This window comes from Vanacampus margaritifer, chromosome 5 (genome assembly GCF_051991255.1).
Source record: "Vanacampus margaritifer isolate UIUO_Vmar chromosome 5, RoL_Vmar_1.0, whole genome shotgun sequence".
Lineage (NCBI taxonomy): Eukaryota > Metazoa > Chordata > Actinopteri > Syngnathiformes > Syngnathidae > Vanacampus > Vanacampus margaritifer.
Window position 1 is genome coordinate 7,726,221 of NC_135436.1, and position 10,084 is coordinate 7,736,304.

At 40.8% G+C, this 10,084-nt stretch overlaps 1 protein-coding gene across 2 annotated transcripts in view; it reads left to right on the plus strand.

Annotated features, from left to right (window-relative positions):
* ngef (neuronal guanine nucleotide exchange factor) overlaps nt 1-4,720 on the plus strand; it is a 35,448-nt gene extending 30,728 nt beyond the window's left edge. For both annotated transcript variants that reach the window (XM_077566467.1, XM_077566466.1), the window contains exons 13-15: nt 1,417-1,496; nt 1,573-1,677; nt 1,756-4,720. In XM_077566467.1, the coding sequence (XP_077422593.1) occupies nt 1,417-1,496; nt 1,573-1,677; nt 1,756-2,000 (430 nt within the window). In that variant the 3' untranslated portion in view covers nt 2,001-4,720. The remainder of the gene's footprint in view (nt 1-1,416; nt 1,497-1,572; nt 1,678-1,755) is intronic.
* Nucleotides 4,721-10,084: the final 5,364 nt, after the last annotated feature.

Here is a 10,084-nt window from a genome sequence, read left to right on the forward strand (position 1 = left end):
ATAAAAGTTTGTTTTTCATCAAATGTCCCCTTTGATCTGGGAACATATGTGAATCACGTTAGTTACTGTCAAGATATATGGGGTTGTGGATGACCCAAGCACAGGGAAGCAGGAGGTGCTCGAAACTTTATTTAATAAAAACTACAGAGCTACTACAAGGTTGTTCAATAATCAAAAAACAAAGTCCAAAACAAGATACTAAGTAACAAGGGAACAGACAAGGAAAGAGTGCAGCATATAGACAATGAACTGACAAGGACTTAAAGAAAGCAGGTAACTAAGGCCCTGTTTACACGGAAGCAAAGCCAGCTTCATTCCTCAAAATAATTTTTTGTACACACAGAAACGTTTCAAGACATGCGTGTGTCCAAAAGAAGACGCTGAGGACGTTTAACGTCTGTAATGTAAATGCAAAGTCTGGAGTGGCGCTGTAGCGCAGCCACAGGGAGTTAACAGAAAGTGTAGAAGAAGAATCAGCGAAGAAGATGAACCACTGATCTGAATAGCCGATAGGTCAAGACTTTGGAAGCCGCAAGGCTGCTATACTACACCTCCCAAGATATTACTCCTCCCCGAAAACATTTCACGGCATACGATCCTATACATTTACAGTATCGAAATCGAAGGGCGTTTGTGGGCTAATCGTCTTTGCAGTAGTATATACAGATCAGTGAAACGAACACAGGAGAAGTGACAATGGTGGGTGATTCGAGTACAACAACATCACGCAAAATATTTAGCTGTAAAAGCAAAAGCAAGCTACAGTATAAGGAGGTTGCACTAAACGACCACGAAGCGGCTATCCGCCATTGTTTGACAGACTGGCGGTTTCGTGCGCAGTCACACGAGAATTGGAGATACGTCGTCAAACTACGACAATGCGCCGTCATTGAGCTGCGACCACTATGTCATCACTGGAGGAGTATCCCACATATGGTGTCCACATTGGAATGTACAAGGAGTGTTTTGAAATCTTTGCGCTCTGGAGCACGGTTACAAAAGTGATCGGTTTCAAGCTCTTAAACAGCGCCGCCGTGTGGACAAACTGCCTAAACAGGAAGACACCTGTGCCACTGCGGATACTTTGACACGGGCTTTTGTTTGGACGGGGCCTTATTTTTATTTTTTTCAATTCTTTATTTTTTCTCGATTTCAAGTGTACATATTACTCTAAAACTGAGTCTATTTGGTCTAAACTGTAAATAGAGTCAAATTTATTCTACATAATTTACTGTGTATCAAATTCACCAAAATCACTGCAGCGTAATTTGGTCCTACATCGCATTGCACTCCCAGCGTCAATACTCAGACCTTGTTCCAGCAGATGTACAGTTCAGTCTCCTTTAAGACATGAAACTAAGTAACGAGATAAGAAAAAGTTTGGAGTTTTTCTAATCAATCCAATCCTGTGGACAGGAGTGATAAACTTCGATGGATTTGTGCACTGACTCCAAACCCGCGCACTCGTTTTATGTCGACCAGTGCACATCAATCAGGTGAGATATCAAATTACAGAAACAATTAACATGCAAATATGATGCTATTAACGCAACCTATCTACTGTGATTTTAGACTCTTTGCAGGTGCAGTGTATTCAGTCGTACTCCTCCCAGGAGCCAGATGAACTCTCCATTGAGATGGCCGATGTTTTAAATCTTTTGGAGAGGACAGATGATGGTATGTGACCTTAAGTCACCTTCAAAATGGTTCAGTGTTACCAATTAATCATCATGCATAAATTTGGTTTGCTCCCAGGCTGGATGATGGGGGAAAGGCTCCATGATGGCGAAAGAGGATGGTTCCCAAATCGACTAGTGGAGGAGATCCAGAGTCAGGAGGTGCGAGCTCAGAACCTGAGAGAAGCATTCAAGGTTCATCACGCTCAAGAGGGAGGTGGAGCACTGCAAAGTGGAACAAGGATTGGCTCAAGAGGGGGGAGACCCATGCCAAAAGTCTCCAGCCTCTTCAGTTCCTGGAATGATCAGATGAGCAAGAAGTAAAGCAGGAAGCTTGAACAAGATGCATGTGCAGAAACATCGAGTCCTTGAAATCTTGAACTATGTGCAGATGACTTTCAAGCGTTCACTGTCTTGCTCTCAGTAGCCTCTTTTACACCGGCATTCAAAAATTCTCACATCAGAGCCTTAACAGAAGACATTTATCCGCCCATGCTTTTTATGCAGAAACCAACAAAGGCGGGATTTTGCTGCGACTTGTGTGCAGTTTCGTAGAGTGAGATGGCTTACCACAGTCAGTTAATTAGATGACATCACCGCCAGCATCTGATGTCATGTGAAGAATTACACGACAATTGCTTCCAACTCTACCCTACTCCATACATATATCGCTTGTGTGCATTTTGTCGACAGCAACTGAAAGTTTTGCTATTTCATCCACAGGTACACATGAAATTATAAATTTAGTTAAGTAGTTTCATTGTTGTAAATCACAATGAAAGATGATTCGATACATATTGCAATACATGAGGTAAGACACGATCCAAGAACAGTACATTTTAAAGTAGAACAATTCAATTTGGTTTGATTCAGTTGTGGGGTTTTCATCCACCCATTTTATTCAAATTTTGAAATGAAATGTAAAAATAAAACTGAATGGAAACGCTAGAAATTAAAAAAAGGGCCCAAAATTTGCAATAAAGTTTTTACGCTTAGAGGGGGTGGATTTTGGAGTGTATCAAAAAAAGGACAATGCGAATTTTGGCTATGGCAGTTTTGCGAATAACTGCTAGCAAGACCGGATACACGTTGCACGTTTTGACCGGATATTACGTCACACGTACGTTTGTAGTCCCAAAGCAATGGCGGACAATAAAGTAAGTTATGTTTGGGGGGGGGGGGGGGCGAAACAGAAATCTTTTTTGGAATTAGTTAAACAAGCAAATATTAATGCTATTTTAAATGGAAAACAGAAAAGAAACGCTACGGTTTATCAAGAATTACAAAAGCAAACTCATACGACGTCATCACAGGGCGCAGTCGCTTCCCGTTCTTCTTCTTCTTCTTTTAAATTATGGGTGGATCCCATCTCTATGGTGTATACCGCGAGTCCCCTCTCAAGATTCACAAAAGAAAAGAACAGATGGAAACGGGCAATAGACGCATGTTTGCCTGTGTTGAAAGGTTTAACCCCCCCAAAAAAAATCTTGGCAATAATATGTTCTATGCAGCTCCACTATTCTATGGTATTCTGGTTAATATTGCACTAGTGGAATATGAGTTAAGCAGCTAAATCTAGCAGTCTTTATCAATATCAGAAGGCGGCCATTTTACTACTTGCTGTCGAGTGAAAATGACATCACAGTTGCTCAGGTCTCAGGTAACAACCAATCATAGCTCAACTTCAGAAAACAGATGAGCTGTGATTGGTAATTGCCTGAGCAACTGTGATGTAATCTTCAGTCGACAGTAAGCGGCAAAATGGCCGCGCCCAGCGATAGATAAAAACGGCTGGATTTTGCTGCTTAACTCATATTCCACAAATGTAGTATTAATCAGAATGTCATGTTTAGACTAGTGAGGTCACATATAACATTTTATTGTCAAGAAGTGTTTAAGGTTGACTTCCTCTTTAATAAACAAGCAACTTAATTTTTAGTAACAATGGAGCTGCTTTCAAAACAAAAAATCACAACTACTCTAAACACTTTCATTGGAACCATGAATTCCAATGATGAATTACGACATTAAAGGGATACTTGACTCATTAAGCCATTTTCAGTCCAATTAATACCTTTAAAAACAATTTTTTCCACTTGCTGTCGACTAAAGATGACATCACCTGTGCTGAGGAAATAGGTAAGGACCAACCACTCGCGGTGCGAGAGTTCATTTGGGTTCCACGACATCGCTCAGTGTGCGGCAATCTTCTGTCATGGCTCTGATACTACCTCCAAACTTGGAATATTGTCAAGATGACTTTGTCCCCCCTCATTCCATCTCGGTGCCGTTTATACACGGAAAATGAACGTCTTTTATAGGCAGTGTAAAAGTGGCTAGTAATTACAGACCAATCCAAACAATGTTGCATGGCTCACAAATGTGCAATGAAGGTTGTTGTTTTTTGTTTTGGTTTCGGTCTTAATGTGGTGTTTAATAAATGAAGAAACTACATTTGATATTTACTTGAGGGTGCAATGGTTGATACCTGCAAATCTTGTTGTAGTTAATTTATTGTGAAGATACTGTAAATGTCCCTCAGATGCATGGGCAGGGTTTAACCATTTAATTGTGTTCCTTCATTTCATTATAAAAATGCAGAGTAAATGGTATATGAAAAGCACCATTGATTACCCAAGTGACTGTCTGTGAATATTGGGGAAAAAAAGTGAGTCCGCAAAATGTTATTTGGGTTGTATGTGTGACTCCCTGATCACAGCTTGGTTTGTCGTCCTCCCCAAAAAAAATCTTTCTGGGATGAAAATATACCAAATTATACCAAATTTTAGACCTTAAACATTTGTATGCACCATTTGAACCTTTAGGGAAAAGACACACAAATGCACAGATGATCAATTCTTGTTTTATTGCATTTAGGCTGTAAATGTGTATAATTGAATATGAAGTGTGGAACCGCATGATTGTGAAGTCTGTATGTTTCTGTAAGTGTACATAAATGAAAACTAAAATGAGAAAATAATTGTTATTTTGTTTTTTAAATATGTATATTGTTGATGATAAAGTAAAAAAATATGTAATCGTCAGAGGTTTGCTGATTCTGATTTCTTAATAATAAATAAATAAAAGTGGAAATAAAAACCGAAAAACATAAAACATATATAATAAAGAAAATAAATACAAAACATTTTTAAAAAAATGTCAATAAAAACAACACACACACACTCACATATATATATATATATATATATATATATATATATATATATATATATATATATATATATATATATATATATGTATATATGTATATATAAATGAAAAGCAAGATTAAAAAAACAAAAACATTTAAAATAAATGTGTATTACTATATTTACTTTTAGATATATATTTTTTAACCCATTTATTTATTTTTTATTTATGTATACAGGGTGTGCCAGTAAAATGTTACCACTTTTTTATTCTTAGAATTTCCAAAACAAAGATTTATTTTTCATTTTTAGGAATATAAACAACAAAGCACTCATTTCTCACCCTAATGGCTCGAAAGCAATTAACTGTGGAGGAGAGAGTGAAGATCGTGGAACCATATTAATCAAAATCGGTAACCCACACTCAGTGACAGTCTCCCGTCACAATGGTCTGGTCGATTTTGCCGGTGATTCCTCCAGACCGTGTATCACAGTCTCAGTGTTGATGGCTGTCCTTGTCATGTCTGGGAAGATCTGGTTTTGGTTGAGGGTCCCGATTGGTCCTCAGTGGGTTCCTGCCCTTCCGTGGGTTGACCAATCCAGGCCCTTAGCCACTTATGCCTGGCCCCAGGTGTGACTAGTTACCTAATTAGTGTGGGTGTATTTAATTCCAGGGTGGTGATCAGTTGGCGGGGGATCATTGCCGCTGGTCAGGGTCACCGCCGGAGTCTTGTCTGGCACTTTGGTTTTGTATCGTTTCAGTTCCTTGTTTATTTAGCATTAACCAGTACCCTGGTTAGTAGTGATGGGAAAATGAAGCATCATGAAGCAATGAGGCCTTCCATCCAACTGCTTCGCTCCTGGGCCGAAGCATCATGAGGCTTCATTTGCTCTATTGCGCCATCATGTGGACAATAAATGTCATGACAGACAGAGTGATTAAAATGATACCATAGATTTGATGGGGTCAAAAGGGCAGGGAGTTGTGATGTGAATGAATGTGCGTGTGGTACTTGAAAGAATGATTCCTCTATTTGTTTGTTTTTTTAGACATTGACATATAAACAAGGAACACATTTCATTCATTTTTATTTAGTAAAACTAGCATTTCCAAAGTTTTGGGCTTCAAACGGTCTCTTCTTTTACATAGGATTTCTCCTGCTTTTGAAAATATTCTTTCGCAAGGGACGGATGAGGCCGGGGTACAGAGGAAGGTAATTGCTAGTTTGTAGAGGTTTGGGTAGAGATGTTTGTGCAGCTCCCAGTAGTCCAGAGGGTTTGACACCCTGCTTATGTTCGGTTCCCCCAGGTAAGTGTGGACCTCCACAGTCGCATCTGCATCACTCTGGGTCCTCGCCTGGGTCCTCCTCTGCATGACTGTGTGGTCCTATCGCCGCCACAGTTTGTCACCTAAGACACAACAAACAGACTAACAGCCAATAGGCAGTTCTGGCTGCCCATCGTAGAGATGGGAGCAAAAGAATGCACTGCCGCTCATTTCCCATTGCTCAATTAACACTATTGGAATGTGTCGAATATTACCTTGCGCCACAGGCTGGGAAGCTTCTGATGTGCCCGGTTGTGTTGAAGAGGAGGAGGGGGAAGATGCCCTTTGCCGGATCACTGTCGCACATTCAGCTGTGAGCCTCCTCTCAGCCTCTTGTGCTTTATTGGGGCTAAAGAAGCCTATCTTCTTGTACCTGCAGATGACAAATGAGACTCATTGCAGTTGTGAACTGTTCAACAAGAGGCAGTTGCTCATTTGTTGGTACTAGTAGACAGATGAGAAAAACAGACAACTGATACAAACCTGGGATCCAGCAGTGTTGCCAGTGACATGATGCTCATGGCTTGGAGGTTGTAGAGCTTGTCCCTCAGTTGCTTTTTAAGACCCTCAGCCATTGCTTTGCTCTGCTCCATTTGTATGGCTCCCATGTCATCCTCCAAGGTATGGTGCAGCATGGCCAAAAGTGGTATGACCTTGGACCCAGACACTCTCCTCTCCTCTGAGAGCTCTACGGTGGCATCATTGAATGGGGACGGCACCTGCAGACTCTCAGAAATGAGCCTGAACTGGTGGGATGTGAGTGGGGTAATGTCAGTGTCAAGGCCTGCCAGGGCTGCTCCTACGGCTTCCCTGAGGTTGTACATGCGCTGCAGCATGTGGAAGGTGCTGTTCCAGCGTGTCTCCACCTGAAAATAAAAGGCCATTATTGTTTGAAAGGAGATTGGAAGCAGTTATGGATGTCAAGTTACCTATTGAATGAGCTTCAGCACAGGCTCTGTAGGCTTCATTTGCTCCTGCACCTGTGTCAGCCTTGTCTATAAAAAAATAAAATGGGAAACAAAACATTATTAAAGTCATTCAGCATTAATTTGAATACTGCTGTGTAATAAAGGAATTCACCTTTGCAGTCGTACTGCTTTTGAAGTAGCCAACTATACTCCTACACTGAAGACGGATGTCAGACAGCTCAGTGTTCTCTGCCAGAGCCTTCTTCACTATGAGATTTAATGTGTGTGCCACACAAATTGTGTGGCGCAGATGAAGGTGTCGGGCACATGCAGCCATGTTGGCTGCACCATCTGTCACAAGGCACGTAACTTTGGTGGCCCCATTGTGCCATGAGTGCCGATTTAACGGCAGCCATGTTCTCAGCTGTATGGCGGTCAGGGAAATGGAGCACACCTAACACAGCTGAGTGCAGAGAGGTTTGCTCATCAATGAAATGACAAGTGACTGCCAGGTATGCATCTGTGTTGATGCTGGTCCACATGTCTGCTGTAATGCTCACTGTAGAGGACCTTGCCACAAGCTCTTTGGCCTTCTCCTTTGCCTGCTGTTACCTTTCCTCCACCATGGCTTTCAAAGTCTAAAGGAAAGGAGTAATAACACTATTGGAAGAGCAGTTATGGGGGGGAATGGGGAATAATGATTCATGTGCTCTCATACACACCTGCCTGGTGGGGAGAACATATGTAGGGTCGAAAGCTTGGATAAGCTTCCTGAACCCTGTGTCCTCCACAAAACTGAAGGGCTGGCAATCTTCGATGACCATGTTGATCAATGCCTCCTCCACTGCATTCGTATCTACTGCAATTTAACAGAAACAGAGTAGGCCTATTAATGATAGATGTCATTCATTTAATCTGTCACATTTCAAATATACATGGTGTGGCTATGCTGTTTTTTCATTGCATGTTGAAAAATGGCTTACCTGGGCGTGGTACTATTGGAGTTGTCTCCTTATTTTCATGCAGGGCCCTATAATGCCTCAACATGGATGAAGTGTTGTCTTGGTACCCAAGTTCTTTGGAACAAAGTTTACACTTCACCTTTTGAAATACCAGCAAGTAGAAGAAAGACATTAAAACGAGGGATACACTGTGTCACAACAATTCACAATATATATTCACACTGGTTATTATAATTTGTACCTTGTTGTCACAACAATTCACAATATATATATATATATATATATATATATATATATATATATATATTCACACTGGTTATTATAATTTGTACCTTGTTGTCACAACAATTCACAATATATATTCACACTGGTTATTATAATTTGTACCTTGTTGTCACAACAATTCACAATATATATGCACACTGGTTATTATAATTTGTACCTTGTTGTCACAACAATTCACAATATATAGTCACACTGGTTATTATAATTTGTACCTTTTTAGGAGAGATCTGCTCGAAATGATCCTAGACAGGGGATGTTCTCTTCTTTGTCGTTGCGGGTGCGTCCATTGCAAAGCAAATCCGATTAAGGTTTGAAGATGTTTCGAGGCTTCGGGCGTGGCCACAAGCGTTCCGAGGCTTCTGAACCAACGCGTAACCAACACATGCCTCGATGCGCGGTTTGCAGATTTTTTTGCAGTTTACTCGGCACACGCATCGGCGCCTCGGCACAGTTGGGCACATCACTACCCTTGGTTCATTTATTTGTGCAGTGAGTAAACACAACCATAGATATCTATAAAGACTAGATGTCTGGTCCACGCTGCTGGCCAATGGAATCAAACCTCCGCACGGGGCGGCCATCTTGCCACAGTCACCTTGCTCCGCCTCTCATTCATTACTGTGTTTTTATCGTACATGTTCTTTAAAATAACTCAAAATAGTGGTTCACCAAAAATCAACTGATTATTGAACAGTTTAGTTTATAAGTGTAGTTATTATACTATATACTTGTGAATTAATTTGCTCCCAAAAACGTATAAATACGTTGTATTTTCAATATTTTATGTGTCCCAAAGATGTATTCATATGTTTTTTATGTTTGTTTGTTTTTAATGCTAGAGCATACAGGAAGGCTTTGATGTAGCCTCTCAACTGCATAAAACAGTTGCTAGTTATTACGAAAACGGCCAGCAGGTGGCAGCAGAGCAAAAGAGATGAACCAGGGCCATGTTGAAAACAAGCATGTTTTTTATAGCAATAGAACACAATATTCTGTGGGCCTTGCAAAATCAGTCAAAATCTAGTAAAACAGCCGGGAGCAAAGGGGATTGCTTCAGTGAAAATGGCTGGGAGTGAATGAGTTAATAATTATAAATCCATATAGTTAAAAATCCATCCAGAGTTATTACTACTTTATTAAAGTTTGTGAGAAAGCATCCCGTGTGTAAATCCATACAGTTTAAAGCGAGATAACAGAGTTTACATTTGTTCAGATCACTCATCTTCGCTCACAGTCAATACAACAAACCAGACTGCCTGCCTGTGACAAGATGGTCGCCCTGTGCGGACGTTGATTCTGCGCTGTAAGACATCTAGTCTTTATAGATATCCATGAACACAACCTTCCAAACGGAGGCTCAGCCCAGCACCGCTAGCTTACTGTAGCTTGTTGCTAAATTAGCAGGCTAACATTCTGTGTTTGGCAACTCCGCGTCACTCTTCAGCCCAAATCTCTCCTTCAGGGCTCGGAAGCTCTGGACAGGCTGTTGAATCGAGCTTGGCTGTGTTTCTGAAAAGACTTGTTTATTGTTATTTTATGTATCCGATATTTGACGTAGTTAAAACCAACTGAATGCAAATTCAAGACTTCAGTCCACTTTTAATTAATTTAGTATGCCTCCACAAACTGGCACTGAGCGCAGGTGCAGTTTTATTTTCAGCTTGCCTTGGCATATCAGTGCCCTTCTGCAGTACACCGGCCTACTGGAGGGAAAACGTTAAGACTCTGCCCAGAAGCGTCCCGATCGCGTCAAAACAAAAGGCCAAAATACAAGTTT